Source organism: Rhinatrema bivittatum, chromosome 11, assembly GCF_901001135.1.
Source record: "Rhinatrema bivittatum chromosome 11, aRhiBiv1.1, whole genome shotgun sequence".
Classification (NCBI taxonomy): domain Eukaryota; kingdom Metazoa; phylum Chordata; class Amphibia; order Gymnophiona; family Rhinatrematidae; genus Rhinatrema; species Rhinatrema bivittatum.
Genome location: NC_042625.1, coordinates 89,589,993 through 89,611,169, shown reverse-complemented (window position 1 = coordinate 89,611,169; position 21,177 = coordinate 89,589,993). Strand labels below are relative to the sequence as shown.

At 43.2% G+C, this 21,177-nt stretch overlaps 1 protein-coding gene across 1 annotated transcript; it reads left to right on the top strand.

Moving 5' to 3' along the window:
• The first annotated feature begins 597 nt into the window (after positions 1–597).
• On the top strand, positions 598–20,948 carry LOC115073543 (flocculation protein FLO11-like). The gene is made up of 6 exons (XM_029572057.1): positions 598–647; positions 3,559–3,651; positions 6,239–6,253; positions 8,372–8,383; positions 10,083–10,805; positions 18,611–20,948. The coding sequence occupies exons 2-6, from the start codon at positions 3,588–3,590 to the stop codon at positions 19,816–19,818; spliced, it is 2,022 nt and encodes a 673-aa protein (XP_029427917.1). The 5' UTR covers positions 598–647; positions 3,559–3,587; the 3' UTR covers positions 19,819–20,948.
• The last annotated feature ends 229 nt before the right edge of the window (positions 20,949–21,177 follow it).

Sequence of the window (21,177 nt, the reverse complement as noted above, 5' to 3'; positions counted from 1 at the left end):
CCTAACACGCACCATCAACAATTTCTCTGCTTAGAAGATGTGTATATAGTGGACTCCTTATTTATGTTGTACACTTGTATATAATTATCCTCCTTTATCTCTTTTATTTCTTACAATCCCAGTTCATTAGCCCCTGTTAATTGTAACTGCTTCTCTTCTCCACGTTTATTTATGTTTTTGGTTATATTTTTGCACCCCTGTTTTCTGTAAACCGACATGATGAGAACGAGTTCTTGAATGCCGGTATAAAAAAACCTTAAATAAAAATAAAAAATAAATAAATAAAAATTCTGCATCTGCTGCTGCTGCTGATCCCTCTGGGTTGTCCCCTGGCCTTCCTGGTCATTTCCTGTTTCCTTTGTCCTTCTTCCCTCTCTATCTCTCCCCCCTCCCATCCCCTTCAAGATTCTTTTCTGTTCCCCCTCCCCACTTTCTCTCCTCCCCGTCTGCAGCTCAGTATTAATCTGCCTGGCCCCCCAGGCTAAGAGAGAATCTGCATCTAAATGGGCCAGGTGTGACCTGTGACCTCGCCCCTCATTGCAGATTGGCTGAAGGGTTTCCACCCAGGTAGCTGCAGAGAGTATTTTTTGCTCTCTAGGGAAATGCAAGACACAGCCAGAAGAAGCCCTGCAGCGGACGAGCAGCTGGTAAGAGGGAGCGCGGGATGCTTAGAGCTAGGGCTGTTCAGTTTCTGCTTCTCGCACAGCAGGCATTGCTCGGTCTGCCTCCGATTACTGAATCTCTGCGGGTGGGGGGTCCCAGTTAGCTTCGGAGTCAGCTACGTATTGCACTCTTTACTAAGATGTGCACAGATATTTTATTTGTGTTATTTTTTCCGTTTTATTTGTTGTTTCTTTTCATTTCTTTGAAACAAGAAAGCAAAAAAAAAAAACAAAAAAACAACAAACATAACTTTAAAAACGTAAAATGTAAAAAATGGTCAGATCCACCGCCATACCCCCCCCCCCCCCCCCCTTTCCAAGGCTCTCCCTCGATCCTCCCCTCTCTCTTCCCCTCTTCTTGAACGTTGTACGATTCTGTCCTTCATCAGCTGGCAGGGGTGGCAGAGCCCCGGTTGGCCCTTCCCAGTCTGTGACCCACTTTGATCAGTTGGAGGGAAAGGCACTTGGTGCTTGTCCTCTCCCCACCCCACAAAACGTTCAGGGGCTGCTGCTGGCGCCTTTTGCAACAGCGGCCACTGCTCCGGGATGAAATTTTCAACGAGACCGTGAGAGGGTCTGGGAGGGAGGGGGGATAGGACTGGGGAGGACCCCGGAGTTCTGGTTTTTTGGCGGCAGTGATGGCCTTTATCTTTTTTTAAATGAAACAAAAAAATGAGCAAAGTTTTATTAATTTTCTTTCTTTTCATTTTAAACACAAAATACAACGAAAGGAGAAATTGTGGTAACATTTCTTGTTTCCATTCCAATGAATGCGCATCCCTATTAATTCTGTGAACTTGAGTTTGCACTGTTTTTGGTTTCCTGTGCGTTGTTTTGTTCCTAGAAAGTTCCTGTCTGCGCTGCATATCGTATTCTTTCTTTGTCGAGGGTGCTTCTTGTCCTAACTGGAAACAATGTAACTATGAACAGAATAATATAAACAGCAGAGTTTGAAAGGCAGGAGGATCAATTCCCAGTGGGTAATTTTGTAACAGCTCAGGTAAATTAGAAGGCAAATCCGTCCAAATCCGTTTGTGCCGACTTTTCTTTTGGAAAGTTACCCCCCTTAAAACTTTCCACGCACAATTACAGCTGCAGAACTGTGCTCGGAAATCTGGGGGACGTTTTCCGCGCAGACTTTTGAAAATGGAAAAATAGGCGCGGAGGTGCAGACCCCTCCCTGGACACGCCTCTGCTTCGTCTGCGTAAACCTACCCGCCTGCCGGGTGCGCAGGTCTGAAAATCGCCGATTCTGCAGGTGAAAGACGGCTTTATCTGCAGAAATCCCTTTGCAAATGACTCTCCCTGTGCACTCGCTACGGAGCATTGGGATGTTTTCCCGAGTCGGATAATTAAGAAAATAAGAGGGGTCATTTTTGCAACAACCCGCAGAGATTTGAAGGTAATTGCCTGCAGACTTTAGCCCCGTTTCCAACGAGAAGGTCCGCGCGTATTTTCTCTTTGACAGTGATCCCCGCGCACAGTTACAGCTGGTAATGTGCGCGTAGAGCTTTCTCCGGGAAAAGATTCCACGCATCCTTTTGGAAAACCCCAAAGCATGCGCTGCTCGGTGCAGGTAACCTTATGCACCTACTGACCCGTGTCCTCTTTATGTGGCCACCGGGCCAGGTATGTTTCTAAAAATCCATTTCCCTGGGACACCCACGGAAATGGCTGTGAAAAACACCCTCAGGGAAGGTAAACTTATCGCTGTGCAGATAGGGCTAAAGTCTACCTACTTCACCTCAAATTTTCAAAACGATCTTTTGTGCGCACGTTGGCTTTGAAAATTCCTGAGTAGGTGGCCTGGCACTTGCACGAAGTTACACCGTCTCTATCCAGGGCGCACACTTTTGAGAATGAAACAGGATGCACATAAGTCCCAAGTCTACCTCCCTGCATCGCCTCTCCCCAGTGCGCACAAAAATAAACACTAAAGCGTGCTCTATGGGGGTAATTTTTAAAGGAGTTATGCGCATAAATGTAACTACTATTGTAGCAATTTTCAAAAGCCATTTACTCACGTAAAGTGCACTTATGCGAATAAATCCTATGGACGATTCAATGGCATATATTGAAGCAATTTTCAAAAGCCCACTTACTCAAGTAAAGTGCATTTACATGCGTAAAACCCAGATTTACGCATGTAAATGCTTTTTAAAATCCGCCCCTTTGTGTATTTTACCTGCCCTGAGCCCTGGCCATTTATGCATGTAGGTGGCTTTGAAAATCCGGCCCTGAGTGCACAGCCCGGGCTGCAGACTGTTGATGCTACCTAAGCTTAGAGCTATTTGTTAACTTCAGTTGCATCAGTGAAAGCTTTTTGAACAATTGACATTTGAGTCATGGGTGGAGCTTTACGAGCTCTTCTCAGCATTCAGTCACTCCACATCACCTGGGATAACTGAGCCTGTCCTGATTTTAGCCCAGTGCTTGCATGGTGATGTAGTTCCTGCTTTTCCTAGGACTCAGAGCTAAGTCTCCATGCATGCAATGGGGCAAAATAAGGGACTCACTTAAAACTGGCATGGATGGAGTCCTGCCCTTGCCTGCTCCTCAAAGAGGTTCCCTGTCTGCTTGAAAGGGAAGGCCAACGGGAGCCCTGAGGAAGCAGCCAAAGTAGGAACATATTTTGAAAAATGTGCAGCAGGCAGCTAGTTTTAATGTAATAAAGAGACATGCACCTGGACAGAGGGGGGCTGTAAATGTAGAGCAGAGAGACAAGGTGATTGATTAAAGTATTTTCGTAATTTTATAACAGAAGCTGTCCTGAAATTCCTCCCTGCTATCCTTCCAGCAGCTGAGATTGTGCTGATGAATGCTTGTTCTCTCTCCACCACTTGATTAACTAAAGGAAAACAATTACCGTAAGATAATATTCCCTTTATATTTATAGCTGTGGAGTAAATAAACCAAGGTGGAAACATGAAACTGGTGCTGCTGGGGATCCTGCTGTTGATCTGCGTTCTTGGAGGGGCGCGTTCACAGAGTGAGTAACAAACTCTCTTTACAGCTTCCAGAATGTGCCAGGAGGATCTAGGGAGAACATCAGTGAAATTCATATAGCCGGGAGAGCTAATAGCAGAATTTAACCATAATCAGATGGGAAAAATGGGCATTTCATAGAACATCTTTTTTTTTTTTTTTTTTAACATTTTCATGATGTTTTTGCAATGGTATTCTCATATTTCTTCACCCTGACAGTAAGCCATTTACTGTTCGTGGCTCCTTTTCTGTAGCAGATTATTCTACAAACTCAAAACGGTCTCTGACACATAGTGCTTCCTCCTAATCTCCCCCAGTTCTCAGGGTCAGTTTTAGGGGATGTAAGCAGGACAATTGCCTAGAGTCTCAGAGGCCATATTTATTTATTAATTTATTTATGCCAGTTCTATAGTTGATTTGTGCCATTGATCCATTTTCTTCAGTATAAACAAACAACCATATAAAGTTTACAAACATAAATTTCATTGCAAGGTAGAACGTAGAAAGATTAACCTTCCTTCCTCTCCCCCAGCAGCCAATTCCTGCATTGTTTTCTACTGTTCAAAAGGCTGCCATGTACTTTTAATAGCAGCAATCCTATCCCTCCTGATAGCTGTAAGTTTTTCCTTCGTATAAACATCACAAAGATGTAGAACATCTGGACCAGCCACTTTCCTCCAGTTAGCTGCAGTTGCACAATGAGGTGATTTATCTTTCTTGATGCTGTTTCTATTGGAAAGTTAAATAAAATGACTTTTGGATCCCAGTCTGCTGTGATTTGTACTCTCTGTTGTAGAATTCCTTGACTGGTTCCAGAAATTAGCAATAACAAAACAGCTCCACCAAATATGACCCATGGTACTCATCTCTCCGCACACTCTCCAGCATTTATCAGATGCTGATCATACATTTTATGTAATCGGGACTGAGTAAGGAACCACCTATAGTAAACCTTATATGCATTTTCCACTAAATGTGCAGAAATCAGTTTTAGTCATGTAAAGATGTGTATCTTGCTAATTATTGTCATCTATAGAGCAATTGAGGTTCCTTTCCCAATGCTTATGTTCTCCCAGAGGTTAGGAAATCAAAGATATAAATCTTGGGGTCAATTTTCAAAAGGTTTAAACTCCTCCTAACTTTTGGAGTTAGGATCCTAAATTGTCCCTTTTTAAAATTCCTAGGGCTGAGTTCCTAAATTTAGGCTTCTAGTTTCATTAGGGCCCTAAACTTAGGAGCCTACAAAGTGGGTGGCTATGGGGCAGAGTCAGGGCAGGGAAATCTAGTAGGAGCTTAGCACTGATTTTCAGAACTAGGCACCTAATTTAGGAGCCTAAATCTAGACAAATAAGTAGCAGGCCAAAATTTAGCAGCTCAGGTTTTTTTTTCTCGAACATCTGCCCTTACAATATAAGGCCCTTAAGGACCGAAGGCTTAGCACATAGGACTTCAAAGCTTGTTTGTGCAGTTCCCAAAAATGCTTTCTCTATCTCATGCTCCAGGTAATGTTGTGTTTGAAAAAAAGGCAAACAAATCTGCATTTGTTAGAGAGCATTTATATCTTACATTTGCAAAACTCATCACCGCCCCTTTTTCATAAAGTTGCCCTATGCAATATAGTCCCTGCCTTTCCCACCTTTTAAAGACCCAGTGAATGAAAACCCCTGTTCAGTTCACACCCACTGCTTCATTCAGAGCCATTCTATTATTGCCCTGAGCTGAGGGGCCAAATAATATTTCTCTACATGAGGCAGTCTCATTCTCCCCCCTCCCCATGCCCATAGGCCAATATAATGTTTCACTTTTAACCCCTGGAGGCCCTCTCCCTCCAAGCGAAACTTAAAAATGCCTTTTGAATCCTATTAAGCGCAATCTTCAGAGCCTCAATGGGCAATGTTTGAGAAGAGTAGCAAAGCATTCGTCTCAATCACTGCTATTTGCCCTATCCACAAGATTGTCTCATTCATCCATGCTTGAAGGTCTGTAAATATATTTCTCAATAAAGTGGGATAATGTGCCTCAAAAATCTGTTTTCTATCTACTGTAATTTTAACCCCTAGATATTTCAAATATTTCTCTAAAAGGAAAAAATCCTCATAAATGTTCCACTTTTGTTTAGAAATATTTATATTCAGTTTCTCAGATTTACTATTGTTAATGTTAAATTCTGCAAGCCTGAGATAGAAAACAGCACATTATCAGCATATAAAGGGATCTTAAATTCCTCCTGCCCCACTCTTATCCCTGCAACATTCACATCCTCTGTTTGCTAGCAGAGAATACAGGGGAGAGGGTAATTTCTACCAACCGCCAATCTGGTCTCCCTGAACTGTGAATTCACAATCCCTTCAGCATTTATCCTGCATTAAGAAGAGTAGAACTGAACAAATTGTCCCAGGATGGCCCTCCCTCTAGATAGAAAGAGAAAACCTTGCTTTTGTCCTTATTAACCTCAGATATTCTGGTTGCTATTCATGTTCCTTTGACCTTTGTATTCCATTTTATTTCATTATTTATGTTGTATTATTGCTGTTATAGAATGCTAAGTATGTTTGTCTTCTCTAATTGCTCTGTTTTCTTCAATATTTCAGGTTCAACTTGCCAAAGTAAGTGCAATTTAGAGATATTTAAACATTTTGTTTTTAGAAGGGTAGAACAGTACAGCGCTAGACTTTGAGAAGTTACCTCTATATCAGGAGTAGGCAACCTCCAGTCTTTGTGGGCTTGTATTCAAATCCATCGCAAGCAAATTCATTAAGGATATCCTACAAGCTCTAATAAATATGCATGAGAGAGATTTGCATGCACACTGCTACAATTGTATTCAAAGCACATTCATTAGGGATATCCGAAAAACCTGAGTAGATTAGGGTCCTCTAGAAGGCTCTATGTGCCTGCTCATGCTCGCTGAAACTCCTCCCCAAAATGTATTGTGACAGTCATGCTTTTTGCTCAACTAAGAAGAATATGTGATTATGTAACCCAGAAATAACGGCAAATCATTGCTTTCTGTTGCTCATCCTTGATTCCGAGACTGGCTCAACATTGGAAATGGACACATTCAGAAATGCATTCCCAGGTCCCCAAGATCTGTGGTCATGAAATTAAGGGGTCAATTTTCAACTTGTCAATACTGGAACAAAATGTGCATGTGTTATTAATTTGCAGAATTTGCAACAATTTTCAAAGCAAAAGCATGAGTTTCCTTTCACATTGAAACTTGCTGCAGGTACCTGCTTGTTGTACGGTGAGAATTTTGCTGGAAAAGTAACCAGAGATGTAAAAGCAATCCCCGTTCATTCTCTTCCTCCCCTGACCTAAACCTGTCCTCCGGAGCGCCTCCCCTTAATGCAGCTAAAACTTTCTGTGCTGCAGAATGACACAAATACTTAAGCTAGGGATGTGCAGGAAATGGGAAATTTTCATGAAATTTCCTGTTTAGTTTCAATTCATTTTGGAAATAAATGGAGAGAAACACCAACAACATTCTGTTCATTTTCTTTTGTTTCATTTTAAAATGCCACTGCTGACAACCCCTCCACCCCCCCCCCCCAGCAAAAGTCCCAGGCCTGCCCTTCCATTCCCCCACCTCCCTGAATCCTCTTACCATATTGACGCCAGGGTCATATAAAATAGTAGCATTTTGTATGGAAGAAATCAGCAGTGATGCCATCCTTGCACTGTTGGCACAATTTCTAAGTGCACCTGCGGTGGGGCAGGAGGAACCAGAGGTCACTTTTGCCCCATGAAGAAAAAAAATATTATGGTAAGAGGGGTTTGGGGGGAGGAGAGGCCTGGAAGAGAGGCTTTTATTTTCTCCAAAGGGGTCAACTTTTCTTTGGTTTGGTTTCATTTTTCCTTTCATTTTCTTCCTTGTTTTTTTTGTTTTTTTGTTTAAAGAAATGAAACAAAAAAAAACAAAAGCCAGAAAGAAAGTCTGTGCACTCCCCTGCACGGAGGAAGGATCACTTTCTGCCAGCCCTTCAAAGTGGTTTTGAAAACTGCCCCCTAACCTGGCTGTGTCTGTAGTTGGTAGCCTGGAGACACCTGCCCTGCCCCCACCTGCTCAAGGGCGCTCCCTTTGGTCTATCAGGAAATAATTCCCTGTGCTGATTCAAGCACGGCAAAAGTTCAGCTGCACTCTCCCCAGTAAAGCTTCAACTCATTCTTTTCCCCGTTGCTCACCAACTGGCTGATGTTACAACGACTTTTGAAAGATTTGCAAAATATGGGGCAGATACCCCCCCCCCGAAAACCTACCCCAAGTTCCCCCTGCGCGTAGATAGGGCTGGGGGGGTGGAAGGAAAGTTCCCTCCGAGGCCACTCCGATTTCGGAGCGGCCTCGGAGGGAACGGAGGCAGGCTGCATGGCTTGGCGCACGCAGGCTGCCGATTTTGCACAGCCTTGCGCGCGCCATCCCTGGATTTTAAAGGATATGCGCGGCTACGCGCACATCTATTAAAATCCGGCGTACTCTTGTTTGCGCCTGGTGCGCGAACAAAAGTACGCACGGGCGTACTTTTTAAAAATCTACCCCTAAGTGAATGATCATTTTCTCTCTCGTCCTCATACGCATGCTGAGCTCTCTTTCTCGGTGCCCATAAGGTCATTCTGTATTCAAAGCCAGCCATAGCATTGTATGTGTTACTCTTGCTCTCCATGGACTGAGTATCCGCTCTACATTACATGGTACTTATTAATGCTGATTTTGTTTTGTCTTTCAGAACCACAGACATGTAAGTATTTCCTACCGTGGAATGAAGAATTGGACTAATCTGACTGTCTTCTCCCTAATGCCTTAGCAATGGTGCTTTCCAGTTTCTGGCTGTACATGGTTCCAGGATCTATTTCTTAAGTCTTCTTTTGTTCACAAACCTGAGTTTCCAACAGGCCTGTGATATGTGGGACTATTTCATTTCATTTTCTAGTTTACATACTAAAAGTCAGGTCCAAAGACCCAGGGGCAGTTCTATAATGAAGCAGGGTAAGGCGGCTGCTTCAGGCGGCAGAATTTTGAGGCGGCACAAAATGCCCCTCTCAGAATGCCACTGGCATCCGCTTTACCCTTCCTGCCCCTGCCAAGGCTGCTGATCCAGGCCAGCAGTGGCAGAAAAGAGGAAGGTTGCTGCTGCGGGCCACCTCCACCAGAGGCCAGGCTGGCGGTGTGGAGGAGGGAGGAGGGATGGGGGCGGGGTGAGCAGGGGGTGGAGTGAGAGGGGGCAGGGTGAGGGGGCACCATCTCGTCTCTCGCTTCAGGCAGCAGATTGCCTTGAGCTACTCCTGCAAAGACCTGCCTAGAGTGGTGTACGTCAATATGACAATACACCAGAAAAATATAGATGTAGAAACAAAAAAAAAATACAAATCTTGGACACAACTCTGTCACTGTTCTTCTGAAGCTAATGAAAGCTTTAGATCATTTGACCTCTGTGCCATGCAGTTTCCAATATTTCTCAGATCCAGATAACTTGTTTGAGATGATATATGTGCAACATCTGGTCCAGAGTACGAATGATTCGCCCTTCCCCTTTAATTGAGTGCCTATGGGTTGCAGTGTTGCATTATTCAGATGCAAGAAAGCAGTGGCTTTGTCAGACTGATCCTACCAACCCCCAGACATGGCTGAATGTAGTGCATTTCCATGCTTCAGGAATGATTTTCAAAGCCGTTTGTGCATGTAAAACATGGCTCTATGTGTGTAAATGGCTGATCTACAAGTGACCCAGGCTCGATGACCATAAACGTACATTCGTAACTCGGTTTTGCTTGTACGTTTCGGAAAATTGGAGGGAAGTGTTCCAAGGCAGGGAGGAGGAGTAGGGGCAGAGTTGGAATTTTTCCACATTCTTTTCAATTTTCAAAAGCATGCATGTAAGTTAACCCACACATGTTATGCCCTCCGAAGATCAGGCGTAACCATGTGGGTGAGTTTGCATGTGCACTGTGGCTCGTACGCATGAGTTTTTCAAAGCAAACTTATGTTCGTAAGTTCACTTTGAAAATTAGAGGTAAATTCTGTGCATAAAGGTATGCACAGACTTTACCCTTTCACACAGAGTTATAAAATTATCCTTTTGAAGAGCAAATGTCTATCTCTTTAAGGTGTCTGTCATTGAAGGGAGACATCATCATAGGGCGACGGCCACACTAGTCTGCCTCCCAACCATGTTACTCATCTCCATTGACTTCAATGGCATCACTAACTTAAATATTTTAATTCTTTCCATCGTAAGTGCTGACTCACTAAAATTTCACTCAATGGTGACTCAGCAGGAGGAGAGGTATGCACTTTGCAAGAAGACGTAATGTGTTCCATACACAAAGGCCTTCATCTCCAATGGGACATGCATTTAAGACAGTGATTGCAAGAGTGAGTGTTTCATGAGAGGTACTTCCATCTTGACCACTGTTCATTTTATTTTTTTTTTCTGACAGATGCAAAAGATTGTTCACAATGTGACCAGTTCAATGCCAAATGCACGGCGTTTCCAGGCTATGTGACTTGTGGCTGCAATCCAGGATATTATGGGGATGGTATCACATGTACAGCATTAGTTTCTTGCTCATCCGTGGGGTGTTGTCCTTCAGGATATGCCTGGGATAGCCAGCAGAAGTGTTGTGTGGATGTGGATGAGTGTGCCTCTTCAGACCCCTCCATAAACCAGTGTGTCCCTTCCTCTAGCTGTAAGAATAGTATCGGTCTTTATATCTGTAAAAATCAAAATGTTTTATGTAATGGGAACAACTGCAGTGGAGGCCAAGACTGTCTCCGGGTTTCAGGAGTAGATAAATGTGGTGACCCCTGTAACAACTACAACGTGCTGGATGGCCTAAGCAGACTCTCTAATATTAGTTCCAGTGGTGTATTCAGTTCTGATGCCAATCTTGTGGGCTGGTACCGGTTCAATGGAAGTGCAGATGGCCTAGGTGTGAGAATACAGGAGGGCTGCATCGGTCCCTTGAGATGTGGCTCCGCCCAGCCTTACACCCTGAATGGCAGCCACCCCACCCTGGCAGATGGAATAGTCACCCGGTCGTTGTTCTCGAACAGAGCAAGCGGATGTGTTCCGAGCAGCTCAGTCAGCATCAAACAGTGTCCCGGGGGATTCTTCGTCTACAAATTTTCAGGATTCTCCACCTTTGACGTCTGCTGCACAAGTAAGAGAAACTTCTTATGTTTAATTTCTTTTTTTTTACTGATTAAACCTCTATGCTGTTAACATCAGGTGGTGCTTTGCAGGGTCTCCTGCCTTAAGGTGCTTCCAATAGCTACATTAAATGGGATTATTTAACTCTGACAAATTCATTTCTAGTAGTCTCGTGGCTGAATGTGCTGCAGGCATCTTGGATCCTACCGCAGATTAACCCATTCCAATCCTTTTTTTTTTTTACCAAACTGAACCTTTCTGAGAAACCAGGAGATTCTCTTCAGCACCCAGAAAGGCTCAGCTGGAAGGATACTGATGTCAGAGCTGAGACCTAGCTTTGACTGCAAGGTTGCGTCTTAGATGGCTACCTCATGCTCAGTCAAAAGTCAGAAAAAAAGGTTTTACTGCATATCACTTACAATTCCACTCAGGTGAAATATTCTGTGTATTATTGGAAGGACTCTGTTTTATTTTATAATGGCCTGCATCCATGTTAGAACATAGTTACAAAATAATGATCATGAGAGAGCATTTTCTGGAATTTTAGTGTTGCGGTGCTAGGAGCTGAGGCCACCAACAAGGTAATCAAGAACAGGAAATGGCTGAGCAATAAGCATACAGATCTACTAGAGATCGTGAAGCAGGTACATGGGGTCAAAGTAGCAACAGGTAGAAATATAGACAGACTTAGCAAAGTGATATTCGCATGGAGAAAGTAGCCAGTAAGATTGAACAATTAATAAAATGTTCTCTAAGCACTGAAGCACAATAAATCAAGAGTTTTTATTTTATTTAAAAGCATTTATATTCTACCAATCTAAAACTCTTGGTGAATTACCTAAAATATATACATAATCTTTAAATAAACACACATTTATACAATACTAAAAACAATAATCATAGTTCATACATCACACAAACCACCTCCACCAAAAAAAGAAAAACCCCCCTCCTTAGTTTCCAAATGCTAACATATGAAAATGTGTTTTCAACTTTTTTCTAAAGTGCATTAGATCCTGTTCCTCTTTAATATCCTCAGGTAAGTTATTCCATAGAGAAGGCCCAGCCACCTTAAATAGCCAATTTCTAGATTCTGTCACTTCTGGTGGGAACTTCTCTGAGATTTTTGTCCGAAAACTGCTGTCGAGAATCAAGTAGGCACCTTTACAACTAATATTTTAAACATTATGGGGCCGATTTTAAATTTTACGCGCGCGAGGTACATTTGTGCGCACTACCCGGCGCACACAAATGTGCACCCGATTTTATAACATGCGCGCGCTGCCACGCGCATGTTATAAAATCCAGGGTCGGCGCACGCAAGGGGGTGCACACTTGTGCACCTTGCGCGTGCCGAGCCCAAGGGAAGCCCCAATGGCTTTCCCCGTTCCCTCCAAGGCCGCTCCGAGGGAACTTTTTTTTTATCCCCCCCACCTTTCCCTATCTATCCCACCCCCCAGCCCTACCTAATTCCCCCCCCCCCTACCTTATTACTTGTGCGCACTGGCTCGTTGCCGGCACCCCAGGCCCCAACACAGGCCACTGTGGGGCAGTCTGGGGCACTCGGCCACGCCCCCAGACTGCCCCAAACCATGGCCCCGCCCATGGTCCCGTCCCCAGACCGCCCCTTTATCGAAGCCCCGGGACATACGCTCGTCCTCGGGGCTTGCATGCGCCACCGAGCCTATACAAAATAGGCTCGGCGCACGCAGGGGTAGGTTTTCGGGAGTTATGCACATAACCCTTTGAAAATCTACCCCTTTTTGCCTCTTCAGAGGGAGCCAATGTAAAGCGGCTAGGGCAGGATATATGTGTTCATTTTTCTTCACACCTAATATTAGATGAGCAGCAGATTTCATAATCAATTGAAGAGTTTTTAATCGACATTTTGGCAAGCCTAAAAACAAAACATTACAATAATTTAAAGATGATAAAATTAGCAATTGTGTCACCAATCAAAAATCTGAAATATTTAATAACTTCTTTAAATTACATTAAAGATGCAATTTGTAATAACATGTTTGAACCAACACCTTGAAATGCGGTCGAAGAGTTAATGATGAATCCATTAAAGCACCTTTTTATTGGACTAACTTGATACATGCTTGACTAGCTTTTGGGAGCTGTTACTCCTTTCCTCAGTCAGAATAGAATGAGCAAAAAGATGGCATAGAAAGCATTTCAAGGACAGTGTGAAGGGGAGTGGTGTTTGGGGGAGGAGGGGCTTTGATGGGTGATCAGATGGTGACAGGCAATATAATTTTCATGGCTCATAACAAACTAGGTAACCCATGACTTTGAGTGCTATCTTGTATTAATTTAATCCAATAAAAAGGTATCCCACATAATGCAAATTCAGATGTCACCTGATTTATATATACTCTGTGTGTATATATATGTACAAAAGACCAGGTAATATGTAATCATATAAGCTGCTCAATAAACAAGCAGAAAAACATTCCAAAGGAATGGACAAAAGAGCACTGGTATTGTTGATATGGTATTAATTAAAACAGAAATCTTTCTTAATCATTGACAGAAAAATACAATTAAAATAAATGAACACCTTAATGTTAACAAATGTGCCACAAATAAATGATCATGTGACCCTTATGCAAATAAGTATTGATAAGTTAAACATGGACCAGTTGCAGACTGTGCACTCCTATGGCGTGAGTGCTAATCCATTTGTTGTCAATGCTTGGCCATTATGGCACAATTACTTCCAAGCAGACCTAAGTGTGTTACAACAATAATGAACCATTTAAACATGAGATATGCTTTACCTTGACAAATACAATGACAATGTTGGAAAGTACAAAAGTAGCCAGTTGTATTATCCAAAAAGTGCTCACATTAAATCAGAAAACAAATAGATAAGGTAAGCCTCCTAGGTATGGTGTTCATTTATTTTAATTTTATTTTCTGTGAATGATTAATAAAGATTTCTGTTTTAATTAACATCATATCAACATCTTGTGCTCTTTTGTCCATTCCTTTGGGATCTTTTTCTGCTTATATATCTATATCTATATATAAAGGTATCAGGTGATCCCTTTTATTGGACTAGTAACTACATTTCTTGATTAGTTTTCAGGAGCTAAAACTCTTTTCCTCAGGTCAGCATAGATTAAGGAAAAATGATGCTACCAGGAAAAATAAGTGACTCATGAAATGCCTTCCAGTGATAGGGTGAAGGGGAAAGGAGTTGGGAGGGAGAGGTTTAATGAGTGATCAGAGGGTGACAGGCAGGATCATTTTATGTCTCATAATGTGCTAAGAAAGTCAGGTTTTTGAGTCCTTTCTTGGCAATTGCCAAAGTGAAACTGGTAGTATGGGTGCCATGTTAGTCCATCTGAATACACAGAAATGAAAACACACACACATATATAATTTGTTTTGTTTGCTTTTGTTATCCTTTTATTGCCATGAATTCTATATGGCTGGCATGAGTGCAAACATCAGTCCTGTTATTGTCCACCTACACATCTGTACATGTGTGCCACCTCAGTCTGTGATATCATGACTGCAGTGTAATAAGGTTACAGTACTTCAGGAATGGGGACCACTTGTTTTCACTTGAACTGGGAAAAAGGGAAGCCTCCTTATTTTAAAGGACTGAAATGCTGGAGAATGTTTTATTCTTGACACATAACATTTTGCATTATGTGGAAGAGACTTTTTAGTTATGTATTTATTTACGAACATTTGATATACTGCCTTTACCAAGTTAGTCTCAAGGGAATATACAATCACATTTATAATCAAATTCCTATTGCATTTGCTTCTTACTTTACAATAGGCTTAGGGAGACATGAAGAGGGGACATACTAAGAAGGGGTGTATTCGAAAGATTAGTATGAGTAGGAAGTGGAAGGGATGGTAGCAATATGGCCACGGCTTAGATCCATGGTAGTGGAAGTTTTTATAATGCAGATGCATTGCAAAGAAGCAGGCGCCTAGTCCATTGGAAGCAGAGTCATTAAGCGGAAGTCAGAAGGGGTTGGTAGTGCGACTTCATGAGCAAGTTCCAGTAGTCAAGTGATAGAAGGGTCTCTATTGCTGTTTTAGGCCTGGATTCTCTAATACCGCCAGGCTCTTTGAATCGTGCTGTACAGCAGGGCGGGGCGGGGGGTGGGGCAAAGCGGGGGCGGTCCTGCGATCATACCTCCGCAGTGCAATCGCTGCTGGCTTTCACACCCAATAGCGCCATCGTAAAAGCTAGTGCTATTGGGCATGAAATTGGCAGAGAAAAGGATTCTTACCTTTTCGCTGTCCGCGATGTCTTCACGGCGCCCGCCCCGGTGCCGCCCCAACTCCTCCTGTTCCGGTTTTGAAGCCGCCCGGACTCCACCCCCATTTAGTGATCGCATGCGATCCGCATAGAAAATGGACCCCCTTGGTGACACAGTTGCCACAGTTTTTGAAGTGAATTTGGGGAAAGGCCTGACTGATCAGCCAAGCTTTAATTCTTTTCCTGAAGGTAAACTTAATAGGTGCTATTGGGATTTATTTATTTTTATTTCATTGACTGATTTTATATACCGTCGTTCGGTAACAAAACATGACAATGGTTTACATTGTTCTAAGATTAAAACACAGTATCCAAGAGAAGTAAAATAAAGAGAATATAAATACAATTGTTACATAAAAGGCAAAGGGCATGAAAAGTTGGTTTGGAAGCCTTATTGAGAAGATGTAGCTGTGGGTTATATTATATATCAGGTATTTTCTGTGTATTTGATTGTTGCCTTTAAATCACTTAGAATATCTAGATAATATGGCATATAGTAACATAGTAGGTGTCATTTAGAATATCTAGATAATATGGCATATAGTAACAAAGTAATATAGTAGGTGTCATTTAGATTATCTAGATAATATGGCATATAGTAACAAAGTAACATAGTAGGTGTCAGTTAGAATATCTAGATAATATGGCATATAGTAACAAAGTAACATAGTAGGTGTCAGTTAGAATATCTAGGTAATATGGCATATAGTAACAAAGTAACATAGTAGGTGTCAGTTAGAATATCTAGATAATATGGCATATAGTAACAAAGTAACATAGTAGGTGTCAGTTAGAATATCTAGGTAATATGGCATATAGTAACAAAGTAACATAGTAGGTGTCATTTAGAATATGTAGATAATATGGCATATAGTAACAAAGTAACATAGTAGGTGTCAGAATATCTAGATAATATGGCATATAGTAACAAAGTAACATAGTAGGTGTCATTTAGAATATCTAGATAATATGGCATATAGTAACAAAGTAACATAGTAGGTGTCATTTAGAATATCTAGGTAATATGGCATATAGTAACAAAGTAACATAGTAGGTGTCATTTAGAATATCTAGATAATATGGCATATAGTAACAAAGTAACATAGTAGGTGTCATTTAGAATATCTAGATAATATGGCATATAGTAACAAAGTAACATAGTAGGTGTCATTTAGAATATCTAGATAATATGGCATATAGTAACAAAGTAACATAGTAGGTGTCATTTAGAATATCTAGGTAATATGGCATATAGTAACAAAGTAACATAGTAGGTGTCATTTAGAATATCTAGATAATATGGCATATAGTAACATAGTATTTATTTATTTTATTTATTTAACAATTTTTATATACCGGCATTCGTAGGACACATCATGTCGGTTCACAATTAACTGAGAAAGGAAATTACAATGAACGAGGATAGAGAGAGTTAACGATATTACAATGAACTAGGAACAAGGATAGAGAGAGTCAACGAGCAGGGATACAACTTTGTAAAAGAACTGGATGAAGATTATCCATGTTAAGAGTAGATATGCATCAGGATGTTAAGGATGCATGTACACTTAAGAACTTAACATATGAACTTATTTACAGTATTAATGTTAAATGCAGGGGCAGGGAGAGGGGAGAGGGGGAGCGAGGAGGGGAAAGGAGAGGAGGGGGTAGGGGTATAGGAGATCGTTAAGGCAATGGCACTTCAAGGAAAGGCTGTTCGTAGGAAGAGAGGGGGGGGGGTAGGGGAGAGGCAGAAGGGTGCTGGGGAAGGGAGCAGGGAGGGAGCTGGGAGGGTGAGGGAGCTAAAATGGTAAGGGAGAAGGGGGAACTGGGAAGGTAGGGGAGCAGGGGGAGTTGGGATGGCGAGGGGAGGTTGAGGAGGGGGTGTGTAGGCTGAGCGGGAGCTGAGTAATTTCGAGACATGACAATGACTAGGATTGGGAGGAGTTGGGGTATGCCTGTTTAAAGAGCCATGTCTTGATTCCTTTTTTGAAATGGCTCAGGGACGGTTCTAGGCGGAGTTTAGCAGGAAGGGAGTTCCAGAGGGTAGGACCCGCAATGGAGAAGGCTCTGTCCCGGGTAGTGGTAAGGTGCCCAATTTTGAGTGAAGGGGTTTGAAGGGTGCCAGCGAGGGTGTTTCTGGTGGGGCGATTAGTTTGACGGAAATGTGGCATATCCTCAAGCCAGGGGGAGTTGTTTTTGTATAATGTGTTATGGAGGATAGTAAGTGTTTTGTATTGGGAACGGTAGGAAATGGGGAGCCAGTGGAGATCCTGTAGTATGGGAGTGATGTGGTCAGTTTTCCTGGTGTTTGTTAAGATTCTAGCCATAGCATAGTAGCCATAGCATAGTAGGTGTCATTTAGAATATCTAGATAATATGGCATATAGTAACAAAGTAACATAGTAGGTGTCAGTGCAAAAAGACCCAAGTGATCCATCCAGTCTGCCCAGCAAGCTTTATTTTTTTTTTAATAATTTATTCTTAGGGTAATTGCTGCTCTGTGCAGGTTACCCCAGTCAACATGGGACACCCCTTTTCTTCATCACCATGCTTCAGCCACTGGAGATCCTCTGTGTTTTTCCAATACACCTTTGAATTTCATTACCATCTTTGTCCTCACTACAATAAATAAATGTTGTAGTGAGGGCAAAGGGATAATGATAGTTTTAGAGCATAGCAGCTGAACTTTTATCATGGGAGGAGATTACGGGATTCTTATCTTTAAAAAGCTATGCCAATGATACATATATTTTTTTGCTCTCTTAGGGGTAGATTTTAAAAGAAGCGCGATCAGCCTACTTTTGCTTGCGCATCAGACTCAAGCAAAAGTACGCTGGATTTTAGTAGATACGCGCGGAGCCGCGCGTATCCACTAAAATCCCGGATCGGCGCGCGCAAGGCTATCGATTTTGTATAGCCTGCGCGCGCCGAGCCGCGCTGCCTCCCCCCGTTCCCTCCAAGGCCGCTCCGAAATCGGAGCGGCCTCGGAGGGAACTTTCCTTTGCCCTCCCCTCACCTTACCCTCCCTTCCCCTACCTAACCCACCCACCCGGCCCTGTCTACACCCCCCCCTTACCTTTGTCGGGGGATTTACGCCTCCCGGAGGGAGACGTAAATCCCCGCGCGCCAGCGGGCCTGCTGCACGCCGGGCCGCGACCTGGGGGCGGGTACGGAGGGCGCGGCCACGCCCCCGGGCCGTAGCCACACCCCCGTACCCGCCCCCAAAACGCTGCCGACACGCCCCCGGAACGCCGCGACGACCGGGCCCGCCCCCCGACACGCCCCCGACACGCCCCCCTCCGAGAACCCCGGGACTTACGCGAGTCCCGGGGCTCTGCGCGCGCCGGGAGGCCTATGTAAAATAGGCTTCCCGGCGCGCAGGGCCCTGCTCGCGTAAATCCGCCCGGTTTTGGGCGGATTTACGCGAGCAGGGCTCTGAAAATCCGCCCCTTAAAGTACATTCAGTATGGCATAGCTTTTAATGCATGATTTAATGGTCTCTTTTTTCTGACTTTCAGATCCTGACCTAAACTTTCTCAACATCACTTCTCCATCTGGAACAACTGCCTCATCAACCTTTAGGCCAGCTTCAGTTCTTCCATCCAATTCCACACTGCCCTCTGCTCCCCCACCCTCACGCTCTGCTTCCCCATCCAATTCCACACTGCCCTCTGCTCCCCCACCCTCACGCTCTGCTTCCCCATCCAATTCCACACTGCCCTCTGCTCCCCCACCCTCACGCTCTGCTTCCCCATCCAATTCCACACTGCCCTCTGCTCCCCCACCCTCACGCTCTGCTTCCCCATCCAATTCCACATTGTCTTCTGCTCCCCCATCCAATTCCACATTGCCCTCTGCTCCCCCACCCTCACGCTCTGCTCCCCTATCTAATTCCACACTGCCCTCTGCTCCCCCTCCCTCACGCTCTGCTTCCCCATCCAATTCTACATTATCCTCTGCTTTCTCAGCCTCAAATGCTGCTCTCCCATCCAATTCCACCCTGCCCTCTGTTCCACCACCCTCACGCTCTGCTCCCCCATCCAATTCCACATTGCCCTCTGCTCCCCCACCCTCACGCTCTGCTCCTCCATCCAATTCTACATTATCCTCTGCTTTCTCAGCCTCAAACGCTGCTCTCCCATCCAATTCCACCCTGCCCTCTGTTCCACCACCCTCACGCTCTGCTCCCCCATCCAATTCCACATTGCCCTCTGCTCCTCCATCCAATTCCACACTATCCTCTGCTTTCTCAGCCTCAAACTCTGCTCTCCCATCCAATTCCACACCATCCTCTGCTCCACTTTCCATGACAGTAACAATTATGAATACTACCATAACAACAATCAAAATGACAAATACTTCAAATGCATGCATAACCACAGTCACAAATGAAACAACCACCACAATAACTACTTTAGCAACAATTACTGCTAAAAATACTACAGTCCAAAATTCAAGTATGATCACATTTATATCCACGACCACAATCATACAAGCAAACTCACAGATGACATCCACAAATACAACTGTGCCAAAAGTCACAAACAATAGCACTACAATTTCATATCCTATTGGCCAGGGGCCACAGTTTCCAGCTCAAAGCATGCCACTCACAACCAATACAGGAACAGTGTCAAACACACAGGCAACACTTACAGGCATAATCACAACCATCACAATCACAACTACAAGCAATCAAATCACAGTCTCTGGGTCAAATCCTTAAGTGCCTCCTGCATCCTAATCCATCTGAAACCTGGACATCACTTAGCCTTTGTCTCAGATTCCCTGATTCTTTAACCCTGAACTTCCCTCCTTCATCCTAAACCTCGAGCCCTTCCCTCTAATCTTTTTGATCTCGCCATTCTTCATCATGCCATAAACTCCTACCAGTCCCATAGACTTTGACCCCTGCTTATTCACCTCTCTGTCCCTCCCAGCTGACCTTCAGTTGCAGCTGCCAAATCGTATAACTTCTCTCAAGATTCCATCACAATAAGAAGAACCATGAGGGCAGCGGAGCCTCAGAACCGTGATTTCTCCAGTGTTACATGGTCTTATTTACTCTCTCGTGCTTGCCATTTCTTTAAACCAGGTCGTATTCTCTGTAACCCTTTCAATGAAAATCTGAAAGATGATTAGCCCTGCAGTATGCTGCACTGCAATGCTGGCAATTTCCTTACAAGTGTGGTGCAGCAGGAAGGATATGCAAATCAAGGCTACTGATATTCAATATTAGCTCAGCAGCATCTCCAGCACAGGGCAATCCTGTGCTCCAGTTTGCATATCTTTCTGGCTATGCCATGGTTATAAGCAAATGATGGCAGTTTCTAAGACTCCTGCATTATTAACCCTGACTGTGTCTCTTTAATTAATTAAAAAATAATCATGTAGGGTGTTGGTTAGTGATATTTTCATTTCACCTCATAGCTGTAATCTATGCTGATGGGAGATTTGACATAGTGAAGAAAACTTTATAACAGCCTGCTTAGGGTCCACTTAGAAAATTAGCAGGACCGCACATACCTTAGCGCAGCATAGGTGTCCACTTTTTCATGTACAGACTCAGAGTCAGTTTGCAAAAGCCCATTTATGTGCACAAAAGCCTTATCTTTCTTTGCATTTAATGATTTGATTATGGAATGCTTTACATATGTATTTACACGAATATGCTTGGTTACTTCACTATATTCTGTTTGCTACAATGGATCATGTGCGAAATCCATTTTATTTGCTGAAAGTTCTATGCAATCGTAAATGAAAATGTTTTTTAGATCTCACTGTACTTGGTAGGGATGTGCAGCTGCTACATTTTTTCTTTCAGGGAGTTTTCAGGGGAGGGGGAGTTTCATTTTGTTTTCTAGGGGTTATTTGGTTTTAATTCATTTTTGTTTTGGAAATAGTGTACTCTGTTTGCAAATAGCATGCATTAAATCCAAAACGGAAATGAAATAATTTAAAACAAAATTTGGTTTCCCTTTATTTATTTTTGTTTTCAAATGAAAGAAAATGAAAGGGTTTTTCCTTTTGCTGCATTTTTCATTTTGTGTGAAAATGAGTGCGCATCCCTACTGATTGACTGGGC

Excerpts from the sequence above, each read along its gene's own strand:
- LOC115073543 (XM_029572057.1), top strand. The coding sequence starts at position 3,588 with ATGAAACTGGTGCTGCTGGGGATCCTGCTGTTGATCTGCGTTCTTGGA. Across the intron at positions 10,806-18,610 it reads CTTTGACGTCTGCTGCACAA|ATCCTGACCTAAACTTTCTC; the intron begins GTAAGAGAAACT and ends TCTGACTTTCAG.